Source organism: Ischnura elegans, chromosome X (assembly GCF_921293095.1).
Source record: "Ischnura elegans chromosome X, ioIscEleg1.1, whole genome shotgun sequence".
In the NCBI taxonomy this organism is placed as follows: domain Eukaryota; kingdom Metazoa; phylum Arthropoda; class Insecta; order Odonata; family Coenagrionidae; genus Ischnura; species Ischnura elegans.
Window position 1 is genome coordinate 101,000,766 of NC_060259.1, and position 26,661 is coordinate 101,027,426.

At 39.7% G+C, this 26,661-nt stretch overlaps 1 protein-coding gene across 3 annotated transcripts in view; it reads right to left on the reverse strand.

Moving 5' to 3' along the window:
- The window catches only part of LOC124171858 (tetratricopeptide repeat protein 39B-like), a 77,286-nt gene that overhangs the window by 11,999 nt on the left and 38,626 nt on the right, over positions 1 to 26,661 (reverse strand). For all 3 annotated transcript variants that reach the window (XM_046551217.1, XM_046551218.1, XM_046551216.1), the window contains 6 exons: positions 24,621 to 24,753; positions 15,902 to 16,001; positions 14,133 to 14,198; positions 6,884 to 7,051; positions 6,406 to 6,569; positions 1,624 to 1,782 (listed from right to left, as the gene is read on the reverse strand). In XM_046551217.1, the coding sequence (XP_046407173.1) occupies positions 1,624 to 1,782; positions 6,406 to 6,569; positions 6,884 to 7,051; positions 14,133 to 14,198; positions 15,902 to 16,001; positions 24,621 to 24,753 (790 nt within the window). The remainder of the gene's footprint in view (positions 1 to 1,623; positions 1,783 to 6,405; positions 6,570 to 6,883; positions 7,052 to 14,132; positions 14,199 to 15,901; positions 16,002 to 24,620; positions 24,754 to 26,661) is intronic.

Here is a 26,661-nt window from a genome sequence, read left to right on the forward strand (position 1 = left end):
GAGCATTTATATTTTCTATACCAATAAAAATCCATTCACCTGTTTTCAAACAGATTGACGATAGTGAAATGACAACATGGCAGTACATAATGCTATGTATGCACCCACACAACAAATACGGGAGATGTGCCAATGGCACGAATGGCATTCAGGGTGATTCACAAATTTCCATGCGAGATTTTCCATCTAGTGCATACTATCAAACAGAAGAGCACTATGGATGCCTAATTCATTGAAATATAAGAAGGATGTAGGAAATTTCAAAGATATCCTATGTCATGGCCTAAAGGTAAAATTTTCTATTCTTTTGGTCAGTATTAAAGTGGAATGACTGATGCTTTGAATTCTCTACTTATTATTCAAAGCTACTTTTTCTGAATCTACCATTATTTCTTCTCAAAATAAGATTGATTTGACTTGCTCAGCTTGGTATGAATACAGTGGCCTGAGCCTATACCCAGCAGAAGTCATCCAAGTTGGTGGAAGCCCATCATCCTTCTCCTTTTCACTTTTCATATCTGATCAATATGACTTACAAACAAATCTAGAATGAGGATTAAATGATTCCAAGTGCATACTATGGGTTCTAAATTGTGAAATGTGCCTTCAAAGTTTTAATGTGTATGTATTTCATAAGCTCAGCTAACAAATTGCCAACAGGTTTCCAATGCTAACAGGAGTGGCTAAATCTCAACACTTCTGAACTGTGCTGTCACTTGAGCCAATCTGAGCCAGCTCACCTGAGATATTGGCTAGAGTTCCAATTGTTCAAAGTTTGACTTTATGCAACATTGAGTATACAGTAAAATCTATCAATAGCAAGCCTCCACATGATGAAATTTTATGATAACTTCCTCATAACAAAGTCATAGTCACATTCCCAGGCCCTTCCCATGTTCAGTACAGAGAGAAAAACCTCCTGTAATGAAACTCTATCATTCCAAAATATCCCCATTATAAGGCTGAATGTGGGCTAAAGTTAGGAAAATTACCTCTCTTCAGCACAAGTTCTCACTTATAAATTATTTTACTGTGTGTTTATGCTCAATTTCACTTCCAAATTTCATTAAATCGTTCCAATGGCTTGTTTTTAAATATTTGATAAGACATTGTCACATGCTTTGCATGTTATCTTAAGTAAGAACATGGCCTACAATGCCTTCTAATTCACAGTCTTCCAGCTTATCTTAAACACAGAATCTGGTAACAGTGTGTTATCAGGCTATTAATAATTCTTTATCCCCCAAAATTCCTAATTTAGGGGCTGATGGTGCATAATCCAAAGATTCCAGCATGATCAGTGAGGAAAGTTTGTTGCCCTAAGGTACCCTAATGAAAAAGGAATTCCCAAAGCCTGATCTTGTGCTAACTTTTCACTGTTTGAGGCTGTCTATAGGAGGTAAAGTGTGAAAATATGTCAGTGAAAATAAATTGGACAAACATTTTTAAGGAATTCAGTTTAGAATATACCTACAGTTAACACCCGTTCATACATTTTTCTCAAAATCTGAGACTCTTAAGTGTTGTTGACTTGAGACGAAGGACCCAAATTAATTCACTGGTTTCACCTCACTGAAAGATGGTAGATTTAATAATAAATTTTAATAATTAATGAAGACATACTTCATCAGGCTTTCTATTTCCTTCACTTCTTCTGCAGTCGGGTCTTTTATCATAAGAAGCATAGCACCTTTTTGGTAACTGTAGATTGTCCTTGACCATCTACTTTCACAGATAAGTTTATCTGCAAACTGACTTGCTTCCCTCCAATTTTGGCAGACACTGTAATAAAAGAATGAGAGCAGTATATTGTTGCTCTAAGGACTAGAGATACGCTCAGGGGCAGATCGGAAAAATCAAATTTTCAGTGAAACTTGGCTCAGTGAAAAAAGCTGTGAAAAGGGCCCAAAATAAGGCGTAAACAACTTATGACTTTCAGTTAAACCCATGACCCTCGCATGCAGTCCACTTAGGAAGGGGATGGGAGGGAATAAAATTAGTATTGTATGGCCATTCCTCGTATATTTTGTCAAGTAATGACACTTTCATTCAAAAAAGAGGTCACAATTTTAGTAAAGGTCATAATTCACTTTTCCAACAGTGCTGTGGCTCAACATAGGAGCTAATAGAGCAAACTGAATCTGTTGCATCACCAAGAGAGATTCTCAAGTTGATGCGGAATGGAATTTCAAGGCAACATTGCTAGGAAAGGGCTGAAGTAAGAAACTAAGAGGGTTGATGTAAATGTTACCAACACATGCCAGTCTGCATCACCCTTAGGATTGACAGATTCATACTTCTGAGGAGAGCAAAAATGGGCAAAATCGTACGTGAAGGGTATGGTTGAGATTGAGCAAGCAACAAAAGGAAAAGAAGAAGCTGGTGAGAAGATTCCAACTAGCTGGCAACTAGCGACAGGAGATGGGTTCCTTTCATGCATATATTCGACAATCCAAGAAACACTTATTTTCAAAACTTCTTAATAATCATCAAAAGAATCTCTCATGCCAATTTTATTAATTTGGAGGAAACTACAGCTGTAATTCGAGGTCCAGTGAGAATGAGAGCTCATTTTGCATCTGTGATTGATTATTGCAATCTGAACGTAGGCTTTCGCAGCGAGAGGCATCGTTGCAAACGGCTTCCGGGTGCAGCTGCGTCAGTGTTGCGCTTTGTCGTGCAAGCTTTCGCAACCGTTGCAGGACGCATCATCAGGCGATGAATGAAATTACGGAAATTGGTGGTCAATTAATATACTCGTCCAACCTCCCCCATCCACCGGAGGAGTGGGGGAGGAGGGCGGAGTTGACGTCAGCAGAACTCTCACCCCTGTCCTTGAGCGGCAAGCGGACTCTTCTTATCTAGCGAATAACCTTGTTGGTAACATATTCGCCGTCTTCTCTTTCGGAAAATCGTTTTCCACGTCTGACTGAGTTTAACGCCGTCCACTCTGTTGAAATTTTGGGGGCATTTTTCAATTTCAATAGCCTCCCGAATTAGTCGTCGATGATAGAATTTTTCTCGGGCTAACACCTGCGTCTCGTCGATTAAAATTCGATGTCCATCTTCCGAGTAAGCATGCTCCGCTATTGCAGACTTCTCCGTGTCATGATGTAATATCGCTCGTCTGTGTTCTTTGAGACGAGAAGTCACGGAGCGCCCTGTCTGCCCAACGTAAGATTTCCTGCATGAGCACGGGATTCTATAAACGCCTTCCACGTTGAGGGGATGTAGTCAGTCCTTGGCAGATGGAAACAAGTCGCTCATCTTCTTTAATGCTCTGTGGCGCGTCACGATGCCTGCCCTCCAGGTATTCCAGGTATCTTACTTTGAGCATAATTATTCAAGATCTCGAATACTTTCTAGTAGGGATGGTCGGATCTGATACCTAGGATCCAAATATCCGCGGATATTGCCCTTCATCAGATACATCGGATCCAAAGTCGAGGAAGACATCGGATCTGGATCTGAAAGTTTAAAATTATAGCTTCAGTGAATGGAACGCCCCATAAAGGTGGAAAGAGTTCCGATTGTTTCTTCGAATGCGCCGTCGTATGCGATTCTTTTCCTACTCATCAACCGTTTTGTTTGAAAGCTCTCGCAGAGGTAACCTAGCAGAATTTCAGCCATGGAAAATAAAAAAGGCAAAATATGACTGGCACATAGTGTGACTCTTCCCAAGAGATTGAACAATCATCAGGTGAATCTCAGCGTCGTAGGATAATAACTACGTCAAAAGTAACTATGTCACAAATTTCTGAAAACCACCCTTGGCCGTCCATCAGCCCGTGCCTCTGTTGTATTTTTTTTGTTTCCGAAATCACACAGACCATAAATCATTATCTTCTAAGGAAAATATCAAATTACATGAGAACAATTGAAGCATGTTTCATTCCTACCCCATCTCACCAACTGACCTTTTTTTAGCCCACCTGCTTCAATTCTCTGTTTCTAGATGACAAATGCTAGTTGAGTGGCTTTCTGGGCCCAAAGATGTCTTGATAGCTTCGAAAATTAGATGACATGCTCGAGATTTAAAAAAGAATTAAACCAAACACAACGCATTCCTGACGATATATCTGTTTATTTTTCAGCTCCAATTGATTGCCACTAAGTTTTCTATTCACAATTAGACTATACTAATATGCAGCATTGTCCAAACAGCACAATTTTCAAAGAAACAAGGGCAGCATTAACCCCTCCAAAAAGTAGAGACGGATTGGAAACGCCAGCTGCATATATCACGTAGCTCGCCCGGCTTTGCTTTGAAGGCAATGACATCACTGAAGCAAGATCTGACTTGTTCGTCTTTGACTCCCTCGTTTGTAGCCTCGTTGCTTGAAATACGGAGGGAGCACGCTCCTTCGCCTCTACCTCTCCTTTACGCGCTTCTGCTGCCCACCCCTTCCTCATGCTGAGCGGTCGAGCACCTCCTCACACGGATGCTAATGCTATTTTAAATACTGTTAATCGTGTTGCTGATTGTGCAGTTGCAATTTAATTTAATGATACACTGATAAAATGTCTTTCATTGCGTAGAAACATTTCTACTGAGATAAGGAGAACCAATTTATGCCGTGTGTGTGCACTGTGGTGTGAAATTATCCCAAGGAAGAGCTAAATCCACCTCACCATACAGAAGCATTTTCGGGTGAAACACAAGTCAGTATGCGATGAGAAAGTGACAAAATTTGGGGGAAACGTGCATGAGGAAAATTCTAATTCAGTCGATGGCAGTGGGGTAGCCAGGAATTTTGTTAGGGGGGGGATTTTTAAACAACAGGGTACAAAGTAGAGGGTTTCAAACTAATTCTAACACCATTCATAATAAAAAAAACTTCATTTTCCAAAGAAATATATTGTAAATTCATGATTTTTCAATATTTTGTTTCCTTTTATGAAGGAAAGTAATTGTGTTTTTATATTTTGGGGGGTCCGGACCCCCCAGACTTCCCCCTCTCGCTACACCACTGTTTGGTCAGTGGTTTATACTAAGATTTTTCCTATTTTCATTTCCAAACCCAAGCGTAACAGTTTAGGTCCTGAGCATGTAAAGATTAAAAAAAAAAAAAACAACTTGAAAGCCTATAAAACTGATTTTAAATTTATAAAAATATTAAAATGTGTATGAAAATCAAAAAAGCATTCCTTTGATTGTACGTACCCAGAATAAACTTGAATAATTACTTTATTTAATGGCAGGAATTTGAAAATGCTTTTGGATCAGAAAATATCCAATCCGAAAGATCCGGCTCCAAAAATCAAGGATCTGATCCGAATCTGAAAAATCCTGGATCCTTCCATCCCTACTTTCTAGGATTCGAGATACGTATTCGAGTATTCGCGGATACTATTCACGCATCTCTAATTTATAGCAATATTTACAGTTGCTTTTTTATCAGGGGTTTTTAAATTAATGAGCAAGGGTGAGTGGTGGCTACTGGGCATAATGCATGTAAAGATGTATCCGAAAACATAATGAAGGGTATGTGAGGAAAATGGGGGAGTGATGCCACATCATCAAACATCAATTTGAAAATTTGAATTTATCAATTTATCCACATAATGAAGTTGTTTTTTTTTTTCGAAAAGTCACATGCCAACTAGATGTTAGTTACCCCAATTTCATCACACTACGTATCATTTCAACTCCCTTCTCTGAATGCTACCCCCTTTATCGCTATCAATTTACATGCATTATCTTGTTTATTTTTTGTTTAACCATAGTAAAAATGGTCATTTTGATTTCTCCAACCCAAGATTATGCATGATTTTCTTCAAATTCAACCTCAAGCCCTCTTTCCTTGCATCATTTCGAAACAAAACCTACTTGTTCCTACATTGCCCTCGACCTAAGATACTCTTGCCTTTTCATATGTTACGCAAACCCATTTCTTGCAATATGTGTGTCTTTGATACAAAGGACACTTGTGCCCATGAGGAGATTGGAAACTTTAGAAGGGGGAGGAATGTGAAGGGAAATATCAGTGTCTCGGACTTTGCAAATACATAAAGATAAAATGAAGAGCAGGTCGGCAGGGCCAACAAGTCAGGGTTTCTGCCTCTTTGCAAGATTTCTGGGGAAGTCCTTCCCTGCCTCAAGTTTTTGGAAGTGCTAAAAAGCCTGCAATTCGACGTATTTCCTGAATTCACTAATATCAATCGTCATCCTTTATTATATAGTTTCATAATTAATTCCACTTAAGGCTACTGGACAGACAGAGTTTCCATCACCCAAACTGAAATGATTTTGAACCATCACCCTTGGAGAACAAATGCAATTAGTTCTACAAGGCGGTAGGTAACTCATACATGAGCAAAATTCACTAAGAAATACACTACTAGTAGCATTGCATAACATGACACATGTCAAGAAATATACCCATATGCAAAAAATTTACTAACCAGTTTGTCCACATTAACTCCCAAAAACATAAATGGTGAAATTGAGGCCAAAGATTCTGGGATTTCCATGACTTCTCATACCATCCAATTGCTTCAGAAATATTTCCTTTCATGAATTCAAGACGGCCTTTGAAAAATAGGAACCAAACACCATCAGGATATATCTAAAAACATAACAGGAGAGAAAATTAAGTAAATGAAGTAATACAGACTGTTTCATTAATCCTGTCATTTTTTACCTCTAATTTTAGACACTTAAAATTGCGGGAGTTTGATAAAATTTGGCACATGCATCAGAAAAGTTTGTGATTTTTTTTTGCTGTCAACAAAATTTTATGATTTGCACCTTCTGACTTCATAACGTGCGTCCTTGTTAAAGAGCCTAAAATTTCAGATCAAAGATCAGACACAATTTAATGGAATATTCCATGTCCTTTAAGATATAAAATTTTTTTTCAGTGGTATAAAAATGACTTACCTTTAATTCTTTCTTCAAGATTTCCTCACAAAAATTCAAATCTCCATCTGTATGACTCAAAACAACCACCACAATGAGGTGGTATGCAAGTAAAACCATGACACAGAGTACTTGACGGAGGCTGTTAAATAAATTATAGCCCAGTGCCAGCTCCTTCAAGCCAACCTCCTGAAAGAGAAGAAATCAACTCGATGAGAAAAATTTAACATCCAGCTAAACAACATAGCTATCCTCTTGATACTTATTTTCACACAAATCATTAATGTACATTCTCAAAAGTTAATTAGAACAGCAAGGAGCTAAACAGTTTTGACTTCAGTTAAAAAAAACTCAGTCACTTTTTCATTGCACATTAGTTTTTACACCAGGAGTAGACAATACGTTTCTTGCTGTGTTTACCACAAACAGGCCTATGAAATTTACGACAAGGTTGCTTATGCACTCTCCGTTTAGCTGCTGGACTCATGAAACATCTTTTCCTCTCCTTGGAATTTCTTGTTGAATAAAATATTTTCACACCTCTCTATGAAAAACTGCAATCGCTGCTTGTGTTGGTCACGTAAGACCTTTCAATGATTTAGATAGGATTTGTACCTTGATGAGCCCTTCTGCAAAGCTAAAGGCAAATTTTCACCTCTTATTTTCATCCTAGTCCAGATTCAGTGAGCACCAGACTACGTATGATGCAATTCTGCAAATATCTATCCCATTCATTAGGCAGGCGAATCCCCACAGTTTTTCTAGTGCATGTATATTAGTGAACAAGTTGATCTCAGGAATCAACTCTTTCCTTAGTTTCATTGCAGCATGTAATTATTTCTGGTTTAATACTCATACCAATCTCATTAGAATGGAGAAAGGAAAAAGTGTGGAGAGGTTGCAACTGGATGAATGACTCAAGTCGAAGATTACTAATATTACCTGTCATGTTTGAGGATGGCACTTCATTTTGATAGTAAAGAACGGATGCACCAACACAAGAACAATCATGTTCAGCTTCTATGAAGGCATCATCATCTACTATTGCCACTGGGAACTCAGTGGATGGTAACTCAGGGCAACCAACACACCCCATCTAACTTCTACTGTGATGTTATCCATATCTTGTAAAATGTGGTCATGAACATGGAGATAATAAACAAGTATTTCTATGGGATTCAAATGACTCATTTCATTTCAATTCACTAAAGAATAATATATGCTCTTTCACGCAAAATTGCAGCAGAAAACCACCAGTATGATACAAGCAACTGGAATTTACTTTAATTATTGCACTCCAAGATTAAAATCAAATCAAGAGAAAAATTATGAAGCACTTGCAATAGATGCAATCTACAGGCATCAATTATTGTGGTCCTTTAATTTCACACCCTAACTAAGCATGCACTTGAATTGATGAGGAAAGCAACAATATAAAACTAGGAAGAAGTAGATTGAAAATGATGCAATGATAGCAAATGCGGTATTTGATAGTAATTAATACGTAAAAATTTTTATCATCACAATAGGAAATATTTTTATGGTGAATGAAACAAGATTTAGGAATTTACTTGGCTTGCATCATTTTACATTAGGAATACTTGCAGCCCCAACCAAAACGCAACCTGTACAAAAAATTACAACAAAATATGTTGTGTGGGTTGCACGACAACCCCAACAGCAAAGACATGGTTTTTCCAGTCCCAGAAAATTTGTTGTATGGAGGTTTCTCCAAGTTTTTAAGAAATGATGAAAGAGATGTTTAAGTAGCTTGTTCATGCTTATAAATGGTCAGAAAATAAAAAATGGCAAGCAGGCAGCCAGTAACAGTATGTATATCCAGCAAGAGACCTAACTATTTCAAATACCTTGAAAATTTGTTACCATGACTTCTATGGCTTTAACTGAGAAACATCCTGATCAGGTTATGTACCATAGGAAACAGAGAAAAGGTATGAGCCCTGAGTGGACCTATACTCAAGACTAGAGATGTGGGAATAGTATCCGCGAACACTCAAATACTAGAAAGTATTTGATACTCGAGATCTCGAATAATTATGCTAAAGCTACCGTCTCGAATACTTTGAGTATCACGCCATACACTGTCGCATGCACGTCATTGGTAGTTGACTCGAAAAAAATGTAGAGAACTGTAGTCGTTTAGTGCATGCAGCGCCGTTTTAGGCAAGTTGACAAACTACATCAAATTCGTGGATTAGAGCGGTGAAAAGAGTTCAACGTGGGGAACCATAAATTATCGGGTGAAAAAAATCAGAAAATCCCCGGTTTCCCCCACCAGGAGAACCTCAGTGCCGTGGAATAGTAACAGCGTAGCACAATTCCCAAAATCCGCTACCCCCTCCATCCATCAGCCCTCTGCCCCTCCTCTGACGCTTTCCTCTGCTCCGAAATCAAACAAAAGGCCCCAGCTGGAGCAGGGTTCGTATTACGAAGACCATAAATCAAAAGCTTGCAAAGAAAATATCAAGTTACAGGAGAATAATAGAATTGTGTTTCACTCTTTCTCCCCCACTGACCTTTTTCTGCCTACCTGCTTCAAAGTTCCCCATTTCTGGAGGTCAACTGCTGCATGAGTCATCTATTAGCCCAAAAGGTGTCTGACAATGACTTTTGGTAATTGATATTACACCTTCTTTGCATTGAAATATTAGTAATCTGCGCATAATTTAAAAAAGAGTAAGACTAAACACGGCATATCAAAAATTCGATATGTCGTGTTTGGTCTTCGATCGAAAAAAAATTTGAATTCATCTGCTATCTCGTGAGAACTTCCAAAGATGGACTGAAAATAACTGAAGAAAATTCGGTGGAGAAGCGCGTGTATTTTTGCAAAACGCCTCGGATTGTCCGCTAGCACTTGAGAGCAGGAGTGGGGGTAAAGCGAGCTACCTGTTGAAAATAAGAAGTTGGATGAAGCTGAGTATCAGATGGGCGTGCCGCTTAAATGGCATTTGGTAGATAAGAATGTACACATCAGACAGTGTTGGGATCCAGGTGCCGGCCAAGACAGTCTACTGAGGCGGCTGACTAACGCAGAGCCTGTGCGTCATCACCTGCCGTTCGCATAAAAGGCCGTGGCCCGGCATGACGGGGAGCAGTCTACAACTCAACGTCTTCCCTCGATGTAACTCAGTGACAATAAATTGTTAAACCCGGAGTAGGTGTTTTTATAATTAAGAGAACGCTACATGGTAGCATCGGTGCCAGGAGCGAGATCCACATGGCGGAAGGCAACAGCACACTCGTGCTAACAGCAGGCGTGACGGCGCCCTCCCAATTTTCTTTCGTGGCGGAGGATTGGCCGCGATGGGTGCAAGGTTGGGAGAGATACTGGGTTGCGTCTGGGCTGAAGAAGCAGAGCGACGAGGAGCAACTCAACATGCTGGTGTACGTGATGGGCGAAAAGGCGAAAGATGTACTACTTAGCCTACAGCTGTCAGCAGCGGATAAGAAGAAGTATAAGAAGGTATATGAAGAATTCAAGAATCACTACATGGGACGGGTTAACATCGTGTACATGAGGGCGAAGTTTAACCAACGGTGACAGAAGGAGGGAGAGCCAGTGGATGAATTCATCGCAGACGTATATCGCCTCATACAATATTGCGAATATGGGTCACTCCAGGACGATCTTCTCCGAGATCGAATTGTGGTCGGAGTCTACGACGCGAAGCTGTCGCAAGCGTTGCAGATGGATCTGGGCCTAACATTGGAGGTGGCTCGATGGAAGGCACGTCAGGCGGAAGAGGCGCAGCGCCAACAGGGGGTGCTGAGAGGCACCCAAGGGTCAACGCATCGCAGAGTGGCATCAGACTATGAGGTTAGTGAAGTAAAGAAGAGGACTAAACCAATTAGCGGCAAGCGAGCATCACCAGGGGGATGCAGCGGACAGAGCCAGCACCAGAGATGCGGGCGTAGTCCTCAACACGCGTTCGCAACCTTACCCGCGAGACAGTCAACGTGCCACGCGTGCAGTAAGAAGGGTCATTGGAAAAAATGTGTAGATTGCGGAAATCCGTGGGGACCGTCGTAGTCCGGGAAGAAGACGACGAAGAAGATATTTATTACTTGGGAATTGTAGATACTAATGTAGAGCCATGGTGGGTCACAGTCACGCTGAGTGGTGTCGATATTAGATTCACAATAGACACGGGGGCAGACGTAACAGTGATAGGGTCCCTCGTGGTTGAAGATTAATTGCAAGGAATTAAATTAACCCCAACGTCTAAACGACTGGCAGGCATGGGAGGGACGAACTTTAGTGCGAAGGGAAGTTTCGAGGCTAAGCTACAGTGGAAGGAAAAATAGTGTGATGAAACAATTTACGTAACTCCCGGGGGCAGAAAGGTATTGCTAGGGAGGCCAGCTATTCAGAAGTTAGGAATATTAAAAGGGGTCGGGGTGACTTCCTTGCGTAACAGGGCACCGGATAAAACATTCCCTGCGTTATTTAATGGACTGGGAAAAATGGAGAAGCGGTATGAAATTCAATTGGAAGATAATGCAAGACCATTTGCAGTGACTACTCCGAGAAGAGTGCCAATTCAGCTATGGGAAAAGGTAAAGGAAGAGCTGAAACAAATGGAAGAAGAAGGCGGCATATCCCCGGTTGATGAACCAACAGAGTGGTGTGCACCGATGGTCGTCGTTCCCAAGTCAGATGGAAAAGTAAGGATATGTGTCGATTACACGAAGTTAAATGAAGGACTACGCCGAGAACGACACATGCCACCAGCAGTGGATGAAATTTTAGCCCGTCTAGATCAAGCTAAAGTAATGAGTAAACTCGACGCCTGCAGAGGGTATTTTCAAATACCGTTAGAAGAAAAAAGGAAAAAAATGACGACATTCATCACGCCATTCGGAAGATATTTCTTCAACCGCGTCCCAATGGGGTTGGCGTCATCGGGAGAACATTTCCAGAAACGAATGTTGGAAACATTAGCAGGTTTAGAAGGTGTTGCCAATTTGCTCGATGATGTCCTAGTGTTTGGTGAAACGAGGGAGCAGCACGACGAGCACCTGGAAGCCGTGTTAAGAAGGCTTCAGGAAGCAGGAATCACCCTGAATTATAATAAATGCAAATGGAGAGTAAACAAATGTCGATTTTTAGGACATATAATCTCGGCAGAAGAAGGATTACTTCCTGACCCGGAGAAGATAGAAGCCATCCGCAAGATGGAAAGACCCAAGACAACAGAAGCGGTGCGGCGTTTTCTGGGTATGGTTCATTACCACTTAAAATTTTTGGATCACCTGGCAGACATGACACAACCATTACGAGAGTCATTATCTTGCAAGGGGAAACTTCCTTGGACTGAAGTTCACGATAAGGCGTTTGCAGCAATCAAGAAGAGGCTCACTGAAGCGCCCGCATTGGGGATTTATGATCCAAACAGAAAATGCAGAGTGTCGGCAGATTCGTCATCGTATGGTTTGGGGGCCATTCTACAGCAGAACCAAAACGGGGTGTGGAAAGCCGTAAGTTTTGCATCCCGATCCCTAACGGACACGGAACAAAGGTACGTGCAGATAGAAAAAGAAGCGTTGGCTTTGACTTGGGCGTGTGAGGAATTCACCTCATACATCCAAGGATCCCATTTCATTTTAAGGACGGATCATAAACCATTAGTGCCCTTATTGAGTACCAAACCATTAAGTGATTTATCCGCGAGATTGCAATGATATCTCATGAGACTTCTAGGCTACCAGTACACTATTGAGCACGTTCCTGAGGAATTGTTTTATACCCCAGATATGCTTTCCAGAGCACCACTGGCCAGGAGACCACGGGATGAGGACATAATTATGGCAGAAAAGGATGAAGCGATGGTGAAAGAAGTAATAAAAGCTCTACCAATGTCAGACACCAGGCTGGAAGAAGTCAGAGAAAAGCAAGAAAGAGACGACGTCTTAAAAGAGATAAAGCAATACGTTCGTCATGGCTGGCCTGCGCACAAAGAAGACCTTGAGCTGCCGCTGCGGAGATATTATGAAGAAAGAGGATATCTCAATGAGGGAGAAGGATTGCTTATGCATGTGTGAGAGATAAGAGGCAAACACTTTCCTTTCTTGCAGAGAAGGGAGGGTGTTGGGATCCAGGTGCCGGCCGAGACAGTCGACTGAGGCGGCTGACGAACTGCTGAGCCTGTGCGTCATCGCCAACCGTTCGTATAAAAGGCCGTGGCCCAGCATGACGGGGAGCAGTCTACAACTCAACGTCTTCTCTCGATGTAACTCAGTGACAATAAATTGTTAAACCCGGAGTAGGTGTTTTTATAATTAAGAGAACGCTACAGACAGAAATCCATCATAGCAGTGTACATGCCGAGACGGCATGCAATCATTTTTTCATGAGGTGGTGTGTCCCCTTAGAATATTTGAAAGAGATGTTAGTTGAATCAACTATATGCCCAAATTGTTTCCATAAAATTAAAATATTCCATTAATCAGCTAAATTACTACTTGAATCCTTTAAAGGAAATCACAATTACTTGCCAAAATCTTGGGTTTCCTGATGCATGGGCAACCGAGTCAAACATTCCACCAATTATTGTTTAGTATTCGAGGTATTTGAATATTCAAGCAATTATTTAATATTCAAATTCGATATTAGAGTTCGAGAAATCTGCTAATTGACCCATCTAAACTGAAGACCTTGTAAAATATTGCATTGAATCAATGAAAAATCTGTAGGTAGGTACATAATAGGGTTGTTGAGGTTATAATATGTACTATGCATTATTCATTACAGCTGATGTCTCCCAAACTTAAAATATGGTCAATCTGGCCAAAAAATAACATATTAATTATTTTTTTCAATACTTCCATACTTCAACATAAGAATTCTGACAGAAAACATAAATCAATCAGGAAATAAAATAATGCATGTAAGAAGAGCATGAGTGGACAATTCTAGCTGGGTATTCCAAAGGGCAAAATGAAGAGCCTAATGCACGGCTGGTATACTAAATATGAAATAGCATTAACTGGGCTGAGGATGATTTTGAGGGGGATATCCAATCCAGCAAAAACAAGATAATAAGGATCAAAAAGAGCCATTTGCATCACATCACATTGCTTTCCCATCAGGTAATATGTAGCTTTCTTGATGGCAGAGTAAAAACTATCCTCAAGAAGTATTCAAAGGGGGGAACTAAGTCTCTACATTCCAATATTAGCTACACAAAAGGAGTACTTACTTTATATCTAATGAAAATAAACTTTAAAATTCCATGAGCATACTTACTTTGCTGCCTGAGAAGCCAATAAATTCTAGTAGTTTAATCACTCGTGCTGGCAGAAGTGAGATCATCTGAAATCATTAAGATCAACTTCTCTGAGATTTATGGTAAAATAGCAACCATAACAATAAAAAAATTCTATGCCTTATTTGACACACTTAGTATTTAATATGTACACTGTGATGGCTCATTCTTTTTTCCCAATGTCCCTTTGCTTGCCATCACAAAGTTTTTGCAATCGCTACTTGAAAGATGGGAGCGATAGCAGGCATTTAAGAGTGGGATGATAATATTTCATTATATGTACTTGTTTTGTTTCAGAAGTGTATCATTTTTTGTTTTAAGAAGTTTATTATTAATGCTTGTATTTGAGTGAAGTGAGAAAACCGGTGAAAAGAAATAGACTAGATTAGTACAACCGTTCGAATCGCCCCGCTTGACAAAATGGATCACGATATAGCAGACGATCAAGGAAGTAGTGCACTGTGGGTAGGGAAAAAGGTTCTATAACCCTCGCTTCAGGGTATCTTTCTCTCATGTCATCATTTTTACTATGCTGTCGGCCACCTAAGCCTATACGAGTGATCTGCGGTGCTGTCCGCCATACCACTCGTAGCCCATACTTGGCCAACCCCCATTTGCAAGCAAAGAAAGCACGGTGAAATCAACTGCTCGTCCTACGAGAAGGAAAAAAGGAGGAGCTGGGATAAGAGAGTCCACGATGCCAGGAAAACGAGGCCTGACATTCAGGGGTGCTTCCAACAATCAACGAGGTGCTGATGGGCTGGCGTGAGTTTCAGAAATTTGCCCTCAATTTCACCTTCCTCTGCATCCGGAATTATATTCCTTGGAAGAGACTTCACCTGGAGAATGCTCGTAAGAATCCTTGACACCACGTGTTTCTCTTTTCCCCCCATATTTCCTGTGTCGAACGAAGTTGATCAGAAACTCTGAGCTATCCTGTTTTGTGGTTATTGCCAATTCTGCTGAAACAGTGGGACTAATTATTGAAGTCACAGTATTGTTCTTGTTTACTTCACCAATAATTACTATTTGCTCAATTTTTTCCTATGAACATTTAATGAAATCAGAATCAAACCAGTAAATTTCCCAATTGTATTTTGAGGTGAAGCCATTGGTGAAAAAGGGCATTTATAGGAGACGGCATGTGACTTAAAGTGTATTGTGTTTAGGAGACAGCGTGTGTTTTAAAAGGGTATTTATAGGAGATGACGCGCGATTTTGAGGGTATTTGAGGAGAAGCTGTGAGTGTGTGTGAAGTGAGTGTTGTAGTTGACGACGTTGGATCATAAATGTCTGTCTAGTTGAAGTCTATTAAATGTTATCGCAGATTTCACAATATTTTTCATGATTCAAAAGCCAACATCGTTAATTTCCCATCCTTCAAGCGCATTACTTAAGATGTCGATGCGATAATTGCGGAACATGGGTCAACCCTGTCCATACCCTTTTGATTCAATTAAAATACTGATTCCAGGGGCATCACCCGTTATTCGACGGCCCGGTCACTTAAAGCCATGTCGCCCGACTAACAAACTCAGGTGTGTACTGGGAATCCAGATCATTCATCCCAAAAGAAATACCGGGGAAATCCAGCATGTTGGGAGGGATCGTGTGATGGGACCAGTACAATACAGAGAATAATTGTAATCTGGAACTATTCTATAATGAAAAATGTGATATGACAGAACTACACTTTATTAGACTAGTATTCTGTAGTTTAAAAACTGATTCATTTCAATAGAGTACTCACCAAATTGAAAGCTCCAATGCCCATTCGAACTCCACTTTCAAAATGAATTTTATAGCTCTCTTTCTCCCAGTTTCGATTCCTTAATATATTCCCACATTCTCTGAAAAAAAATGAAACTTAATTTACCATTTAGAATGTATTTTAGGCATTCTAATGATGACTTTAATCCTACACTAACTGTGGGTTGCATGCAATAATGGATTAGTAGTCGCGGACCCATCACCTGTATTGTGCGAGAGGGCAAGAGGGGAGTGGATCTCAATGCGATGTCAACACATCCCTCAACCAAGTCGGGGTGCGTGCACTCCAAGCAAGGGAACATCCGAGAAAGCACAGCAATGCATCACTAGGCTATACTGCTGCACTTATGTCATGCAAACCACATTTCAAGAAACACTCTATGTCTTCCATTGGCGGTGAAATAGCAGACAAGAAGTAGGACCAGAGTGTGCAAACCACCCAGCACTCAACTAATCAACTCCACTACATGCCCATTGAAGGTTTCATGCAGTCACCTCCAGCCATGGTGCCTCGTGGGTGCGTTGCCTGCTCTCCCTCTTACCACACATGCAATGTGTGCCCTCCCTGCATTGGATGGCGTGGCAGCGGGACACAAAACACGACTCTTTCTAATGGCTGCTGCTTTGAAATCAATGGATTAAAATGAAATGAACTTAAAGCTGAGACATTAAGACTGAATTGAGCAAAATCATATGAAAATATGAAGACATAGAGGACAAGAAGGTAATACTTCAGAATTATGGCTTAAAACAGATAGATTTAAATTACTTCCTCATGATTACATTTGAGAACTGTCTGCAAAGAAATACAACAAATAAAATTTACAAACATGCGTGCAATCAAATCACTTTCAGTTCACAACATAATGAAAATTCAAATAAAAAATTAAGAAACAATTATTGAGAGAGATAAAAAGGTTCCTAGTATCCTTATAATTATTAACATATGAGAAAGAGGCATAGCTGAGGGGCCTTGACAAAAACATTTCTTGACTATTCCTTCGGATCAAATAGATTCAGTGACCACTCCTTGAAATAGTTCTTATATGCTCCATCTCATTATTAGTGCCTTTTGTTATAGGGTGATACACTTCCTGATAGGAGGAGCCACTTGAGATGTTATACCCACTTCCTAACTCCTACACACACAGAACTATTGTTAATCATTTGGGATTACTTCTGGCATAGATGATATTCCTAATTTTTTGGCAACCTCTTTAAGCAATATAATTATGCCATTTACTTAATACATAATGAATGCATCTCCTAAACTTGGCATTTCCTGATAGATCACAAACATCAAAAATAATTCCAATGTTGAAGTCCAAGAGTAACGCATGAGACGTCAATTCATACCATATAATTGCATGCCAATTACAAAGAAACCTCGATCTATCGTTTTTCAAGGGGATGGATGAGAAAAACGATGAATGCGGGAATGTCAGACAGGTTTGCCTATGTAACAGGAAACTCAGTGTTGGTTGCCTATGTAGCAGGATTTTGGCGAGTAATTGTGATATGTATTCTTTAAAGAATTCATTCAGGAATTTACCTGTTTTTAGGAATATTTAGATTTTATGGAAACTCTTCGGGCATATTGATGATTTGACTAATATCTCTTTCAAATATCCTTAAGGAACACGTCACCTCGCGAAAATATGTTTGCACTCCGTCTCAGTATTTACAATGCTTCAATGGATTTCTGTCTGATGTAAAAATTCTTATCTATCTAACTTCATTTCAAGTACACATAAGTACGAGAGCAATGTGCATGTTATGCCGAAAACAACCGTTTTTGCCACCACAATTATTGGCTGTGAGATGCATAACATGGGCCACAAACAGTCTACCGTCTGAAATGTTCCTTTCTAATAGGTATATTTTTAATATAATTGAGGCAATTGAGTAAAGCGTGAACAATTTGGTGTTAATCGGCAGCAGCATGGTCACCTAATTCTCGGCTTCCTCCGACTTCATGTTTTCATCAAGTAACTCACTCTTCCCCCACCCCTACCATAATGTGCTAGGGGACAACCCGAGTCCGCTTGCAATATCCATGTCCTTCTTAAGAATGACAAATGATGGGCTCACTACGACCAATCCACATTACGTACACCACCCTTTCATATTCACTTCCACTGAAATTGTGTATCTTTAAACTTATTTAGATTTATCCATTTGAATTTTTTTATTGTATCAGATTTACCTATAGGCACACATTAGAAATGCGGGCCAAACAGCAACAGTTCTCCATTGTTTCTTTTAAGAGTGTACCCAGGAACTTGGGCACATAAGAACTGTACATTTTCCTAACCTTATTATTAAGATACAATAGAAGATCAATCATCCAGAATGCTTGGGACCAGACGCATTCTGGATTAATGATATTTCCAGTGATCTGTTACCTGGATGTAGGCAACACTGCAATACAAAAAAAGATTTTATTTTTTTTAGCACGCGTTCATGTCACCTGGCATATGCACTGCAAGTAAGGGGGGGGAAACCAATCCAATTCATCAAATTTATGATTTTAGAAATGATTAAAAGAAGATTCAAAACATTGTAAAAAGTCCTTCGTCCGTAAATCGCGAGTGTAGGTAAGCCGTGAAAATTATCTAGATGATACCACCTATAAATGGAAGGAAAATGGCACAATATTTTTGCAATCCGACTAGAACTTCAATATTTTGTCCTTCCATATTTGTCAACATGCACTTGTTGTAAATTCCTGTCATTTTCATGACTGCTCACATAAACTTATTAGTAATTATAAAATCTTCTGATCGGAGGTAATTCCACTTTGAACATGTTACAATAACCAATAGGGTGGTTTCCTTCATCAAAGAAAATGAAAGGAATTGATTGCGATTCGTTACCCACCATTAGTGTATTCATAATATATAAATTATTTGGTTTTAGAAATCCCAATAGGGTAGTTTCCTTCATCAAAGAAAACAAAAGGCATTGATGGCGATTCGTTACCCACCATTAGTGTATTCATAATACACAAATTATTTGGTTTTTGAAATACCGGTTTAGACGAATGGCAAGGGTCAAATTTGATCCTCATTTGAAAAAGGCCAGATTGGCGCCCATGCGATGCCACTCCACGTGACGTCACAGGGACCTAGTTTCTACACGAGAGGATAGGAGTTATGCATCGTCAGAGGCTACCAATGCATGCATGAGTCACAGAGCTCAGGGAAACATGTCTTAATAATCACCTATTAAAACTGGCTAAGGTCGGAAAGTTTTCTTCGCTTGATAAGGTATTAATAAATCTTTTTTAAGCCATGCGCTACCAGACAGGAAGGTACTCAGCTACCCGTTAGCATCCTGCGTCCTATCAGCGCTCAGAGCCTTGATCAAGGTCACCTACCAGGCGGGAGGGGGAACCAGAAATGCGTCGTACGGACTTTTTCCCTTCATTCCTACTTACGCGTCACGTTTTCGCGCGCTTGAAATTTTTCACTTTTCATTTGATCGCGAAAAATAGATATCGTCATTTAAAAATCTAAAAGCGTGAAATACATACTCCAGGAGTAATAATCTTTCGATTTAGGCAATAAAAAAATAATAGGAAACCACCCTATTCAGACCAATGTTAATGGTCAATTTTAACCTCATTTGAAAAACACCAGATTGGCGTGCATGAGGTGCTACTCCACGTGACGTCACAGGGACCTAGTTTCTATACGAGTAGTCAGGAGTTTTACATCGTTTGAGATTACCAATGCATGAATATGGCACAGACCTCAGGGAAACATGTCTTAAGAATCGCCTATTAAAATTTGAAAAAGGATTAGCATGAAGACAGCCAGTAATGGCAATTAAACTATGTACAGCAGACTCCCGATTATTCGGGTGTGGTATATCCGTGCATAAGTTCACACTGAGTGTCTTCGGCAATCTTTTTTAAAAAAAATAAATAAAATCAGACTCAAAAGCAGCAGGATATTCACAGTTTAATGCATGGCTACACAGGACCCATTATTTCCATTAGAATTCCCCTCCCAAAATGAAATTATTTTATCTAAGGGTTTTTATATTTTGGCTGACAAGGGATGTTTCAAGTTTACTTGGACGTCTAATCTAGCATTGCAGACGACGATCTATGGCGGGAAAACTTGAGTCTTTTTAGAAGATCCTTCAATGGTTAACCAATCGTAAATTTCTGAAATTTTATCTACGATCATGAAATTTATATTCCATCTCACAAAAGCACAATTATTTCCTTGAATTCGTATGCAGTTGAATACGGCCCTAAGGGAGCCGGAAATTTTGCCGCTCTCGGGCATGTTTATGCCGTGACTAGTCAAGGTCAAACTGGAGAGGAACGGAATAGTGGAAGCAGATGAGTGAAAGTGAGGGCAATGGGGGAGGTGGAAATAGAGATATCATGAGTTATAGCTATGCACTTGCTTGTGTTGACAGTTTGCCGTAAGTCCTGGTTTCCCATAACCACTGCTGGGCGATGGGGTGATCACATGCCTGTAGCCATCACGGGAGTTTCGTGTTCCTATTTTTCAAGCATCCCAGTGCGCCATCGTGCTTGGTGATCACAGATGCGCATCCCTTAGCAGCTGCATCGCAGGCAACTTGTGTGAGACTTCGCGTGGTGCCTGGCAGTATTGTTTCCGACATTGCGCAGTGATTTTGAAGCATTTGTGTAAACCACGTTTCCAAATCTGTGATCTTGCGGCCATGAACGCGTGGTTTTCGGAAACCAGGTATTATACGGAGCAGTAAGAATACAGGTGCAATCACATCATCGCCGCTAAAAAGATCGCAGTCGCGAAAAGAAAGATCTTAATAATTCCTGAGAGGAATAAAAAAATGTGCGTAGATAATAATAGACTGATTGATTTACGTAAATGATGAAAGTAACATAAATTCAAGTGAAAGTTTAGATTATCCGTGTTTTCTGATTATTTGTGTCACTTCTCCCTATCATTAGCCCGGATAATAGGGTAGTTTCCTTCATCAAAGAAAACGATAGGCATTGATTGCGATTCGTTACCCACCATTAGTGTATTCATAATACACAAATTATTTGGTTTTTGAAATACCGGTTTAGACGAATGGCAAGGGTCAAATTTTATCCTCATTTGAAAAAGGCCAGATTGGCGCCCATGCGATTCCACTCCACGTGACGTCACAGGGACCTAGTTTCTACAGGAGAGGATAGGAGTTATACATCGTCTGAGGTTACCAATGCATGCATGAGGCACAGAGCTCAGGGAAACATGTCTTAATAATCACCTACTAAAACTGGCTAAGGTCGGAAAGTTTTCTTCGTTTGATAAGGTATAAATAAACCTTTGTTAAGCCAAGCGCTACCATTCAGCAAGGTACTCAGCTATCCGCTAGCATCCTGCGTCCTATCAGCGCTCAGAGCCTCGATCAAGGTCACTTCACAAGGCGGGAGGGGGAACCAGAAATGCGTCGCACGGACTTTCCTACTTATGCGTCGCGTTTTTGCGCGCTTTAAATTTTTCACTTTTCATTTAATCGCGAAAAATAGATATCGTCATTTAAAAATCTAAAAGCGCGAAATACGTACTCCAGGAGTAATAATCTTTCGATTTAGGCAATAAAAAAATAATAGGAAACCACCCTATTGCGAGTGTACTGTACTTAGATAGCCGTATTTTCAGGAATGCAACTTTTAAAAAAATTCTGAAAAACCCCGGAAAACTTTCTATTGTTTAGATCATTCTGTTATTAAGAATTCCAAATTATCAATCTTCTACTGTACATACTTTTCTGCAAGGCAAAAATTACTGAACCATGAAATAGTTTAAACATTAATTTAACAGCCAAATTCATTGCACATGAGCATGTGAAGAAGATAGCAGCAAACCCAACCCTATTGTTTGTTATGCAATCTTCAACATGAAGATGGAAATCTGCATGAACTATAGTGATTATAGTGCATACTTAATAAAGAGTTGAAACATCGAACTAAGAATTCTTAGTATCTAGTGAGTTAAGATTCCTATGACTACATGCACAATGTAATGATCATGCAGAGTCAAAATTACATTCATCTGGGTAAAGAACCTTAACCCTTTCGAGACGGCAGAGTTTTCGTCTTAGCATGACTGCTGTACTGAGCCCCAAGAGACTCTTCTTTCTCGTGGTACGGAGCATTTTTGGAGGACATTCGTTAAGAAGGGTCTCGCTGAACCTTTTTCGACCCCTCCACGCTGGGACTTCGTATTATCTCCGACTCCGAGAGTAGTTGTGCTCCCTCCTTTCCAGGTTTATGACCATACCTGCAGCATTGGTTCGCGGTCAGTTTATGTATTGCTTATATGTACACCCATGTCTCGTATAGCGCAAGGGATGCGTTCCTCGGGGTCTTTGCGCTATACGAATTTGCGTTATACGAGAGCGTTTTAACATAGGGAAGATAGGGATGCGTTCCTGGTAGCATAGGTCTTGGGTATTGAATTTCCTCTAAAACATCTATATTCCCATAAAAAGCCTTAGAAAACATTATTTCTATAAATATTTATAGTTTAAAACATCTTTAAAGATAGTATTCACGCATTCAAAGACTTTTATTCACGTTAAAAAAAATTCTTACGTGATTTCGAAATTCCATCCTGTCGTGCGGGTGGGCTAACATCTGCTATCTCAGGGGATCGTAATGCGTTGCTGGCAGTTGATGATTTTTCAAACTAGTCTAAAAACAACTATTGTGTCACCCAGGCCCTTTTGTTGCTCATCGAAATGACAGGAAAATGCTACTTTAAATGCCATTTCATAGCTAGCGGAGTTTATGGATGAGAAATCATTTTCATTTGAAGTCCTCCGAGTCATTAGCAGCTACGTGAAACAGTCTTTAAATGCCTTGAAACCTGACCCAGGTTTTCCTTCCCTGAAAATGAATGAACGAGAATGCATTCTTTTCCAAAAGAATATCGTCTCATCAACACTAAAAACTAGTTGAGGGGGAAAGGAGCCACTTTCAATAACAGCTTGGAGTTCATTAGAAAATGTTGTGGTGGCTGCGCTATCAACACTTGCAGATTCACCTGATATCGCCGCACTGAAAATACCTGCTTGCCGTTTAAATTCTGGAACCAACCGGAGCTTTCACTTAATGTCTCGGAGCGATTACCACTCTCGTCTTTTTGTACTGATTCACCATGAACTTTTCGTATGTGTAGACCGCTTGGTTGAAGTTGAAGCTGAGGTCACTGATATTTTAGCTTCGTCTTTATTCAGAATAAGGCATCGTGAGTTTAAACTTCCGCGCAATATCGCTTTGACGCTCTCCATTTTCAAAGCAATTGACCTCTCTCAAGTACTCTTCTAGGTTTATAGTTTTTATTGATAAATTCTTGATTTTTCTACACGCATTCCTATTTTTTGCCATATTCTCTTGGTTTTTACTCTGTATGGCTCTATCTAAATCACCTTCCACTGCTGAACTGTATTCCTGAGACGCAGAAGGCCTAAGACTGCGGGAAGGGAACGAAGCCATTGTGTTTGAGACTCTATAGCGGACCCTTTTATGTGTTGATGCTATTCATGCTCAACTCGGCCACCGCTCCATTTCTCCCCCGTGAATACCGATGACCTTGAAGGCTTTAGCGTAGACTCTCTACCTGGAAGTCAATCGCCCGGTAACCTACGACGGCAAAAATACGTCTCAAACCGTATTGCTGAAAAAAACTCATTTCCACTAGCCCCACGCTTAATTAACGATCTAAATTATTTATTATTATTCTGTTAAGAAGACGAGATAAATCTTCGGTAGGCCGGCTATCTAGACCCAATGACGAGTAATACTTTAGGCCTTTGCATAGCAATGAATTTCGATTAATATATAAACAAAAAAGAAGATTTGAGGCAAGAAATAATATTACTATGCGTAAATTGATAGAAATTTCGTGTGTACTTAGCGCAAGTTCACGTTTTATCACGAGAGCGTTTAAGATTTTTGATTAGGCTACACTGCCTTGCAATGTTTCCCCGAGGAACGAATTTGCGCTATATCGAAATTGCGCTAATCGAAATTGCGCTATACGAGACATGGGTGTATTTAGCAAATGGATAATTGTTGCTTGCACGTAAATTGCAGACTTTGAATTGAATTCCTCATTATTTTCTGAGCATTGCCAAATTTTAAACAAAGTTCTAAGGCCAATATTAACGCATTTAATGCAGCAACAATTTCCATGTTGATATTTATTTAGAACTTGAGATATTAAGTTAATATTTATCATAGAATTTCGTTTAAAAATTGTAAACGCTGCTCAAAAGACAAATAATTCAATTCTTAGTTTATTTTTCTTGATAAATGAACAAATATTTATTTCGAAACCTGACGGGATAAACAATCGTATGACCGCTGTCCCTTACCACTAAGAGGGGTTATCAAAGACGAGGGGTTCGGGTACCTGCTCCCGGATTCCGAGGGTAAATCCTAAACCCCACAGGGTTGGGTCCCAAGACAAAGACGACGTAAACCCGCGACCGTCATAAAAGGGGGAGAGCTAGAAAACAAATATATGGCTAGGAAAATCTCACACGTGAATATACGGCCGTCGTCTCCTGGGTCAGGAAATGTCCACACGTATGTATACGTGTATAGTAGGGAAAAGGTTAAGGGCTTATGCAGTGTCACCATTCAATATGAAAACATTTATCAACTTAAGACCTTTGAAAGCCAAATACATACTTACTTATAGGAGCCATAGCATGATCGAATCTTAAGACCAGCTTTAATAAAACTGACCAAAGTTTCATCCTCAATGAAAGTCAGCATTGATTTCAGCAGTAATGATTCAGCATAACACAATTCTGCATGAATTTCCACTGAAAATAAGAAATAGGTATCATGTAGATGGTCAAAGTTCTTATTTCACTCAATCAAAAGCAAAACATAATGATGCAACTTGAGTAGAAAAATGTATGAAGAAACAATTTCAAAATTATAAATCTAAAGTCAAACCATCGTAAAATCATAGAGAATACTAATGCATATTACCCTATGTAAAATACCGTATAAGCGTGTGTAAGAGGCGCACCCGTATTTTGAGCATCGAAGCTAAAGAAAATAATTTTGCAGCATTTTTTTAATCCTATCGCGTGGTGTTGCAGACGTATGCCTAGACTTTCCACAGTTATCAAAATTTCCGCTTTCAATATTAAAAATTTACGCTGCATTTTTTCAGCTAAATTTATACTATATGTATGGTGCTCGGAGATATGTAGTTATTCACTTGTAGTCTTAACCTTATGATGCTTACTAGGCATGGTCGGATCAGATACCTCGGATCCAAATTGCTATATCCACGGATAATGCCGTTCACCTTAGACCCCCGATCCAAATCCGTCGAAGAAATTGAATCTGAATCCGAAATTTTAAATCAATGCTTTTGTGAATGCAACATCCCATAAGAGGGAGTAGAAAGAGTTCCAATCCTCTCTTCGCATATGCTGTTGCTCTACGATGCTTGTCCTACTCACGAACAATTTTATTTAAAAGCTTTTAAACAAAATTGAAAAAAAAATTAACCAGGTATTGTCCTTCAAAACTATGCGTTTCTCTGAGTTTGATATGCCACTACTATTTGCAGTATAAATGCCGTGGAAGGCCCACTTGTGGCAGTAAATTTAGTGCACCCTATGGAGCGAAAAACCCCCATGCAATCTTTTCCACGTTCACCTCTGAGGTACAGACGTGGTGGCGCGATGCTTACTAGTAAGAAAAGCAAACAGGAGCATTTTAAAAATGTGTCACTAAGGGGGAAACTCCCCTGCCTATTGCTTCTTTTTGACCTAGGGCTTCAGATGACTGACTCACGCTGAAAACCAAGGCCACTCAGTTCCCCTTGGACTTGCGACCGGTGAAGGGGAGGGGGGAAGATAAGAAGTTTGTGTAAGAGACGCACCCCCATTTTCGGCTGCAATTTCTGGGAAAAAAGGTGCAACCCTTACACGCGCTTATACGGTAATGGAAAGTAACAAAACTTTTTTTATGGAGGTTTTCCTCCTATAGAGTTTTATTTTCTACTTCCAATAGTAGTTCATTAATCCCTCAAGCATGGCGGGCATTTAATTAAATCCCATCCCAGCGGCCAGATGAGATTTAAATGACTTCACCTCTTTGGCATACTATCATTCAATAATTTATAACTTTCATAATATACTATCAGTATCGTTGAAAATTTTTGTAAACTTCCATAGTATAATAAATTTACTATAATAATGTTTCAAGCGATTTGAATAAATATTTATTGTTTTATACATCTCGTTCCATTGTTTTATATATCTCGTTCTATGAACTAATGAATAAATTTTCAGTTTTCAAAGATTTAAATTTCGTTTCGAATAAGCTGCGAGATCTCTAAAATTCCACGCATTTTTTTAAATGCAATTACATGGTGCGTTTTAGTTATTTGGGGTTGAAAATTTCATAACAGATTGGATACATTCGATAGGATCATCCATTTCCCCTACTTGAAAATGCATCAATTCGCCCATTTCTCTGACTTAGTTCTATTATTACTGTATCATTTCATATACGTAATCACGTGCTAATGTTTCAAACGTCAATATGTGAATATTCAAATGATTTTACCTTAGTAATTCTGCTTAGTGTGACACCTCTTTCGAGACTTTGATTTCTTCCCTGCTGCAGGAATTGTCCTTAGAAAATGTATTACTGTGAGCCTTGGTACTCAATTGTCTAAGGAGTGACGGCCATATCCAAACAGTCCG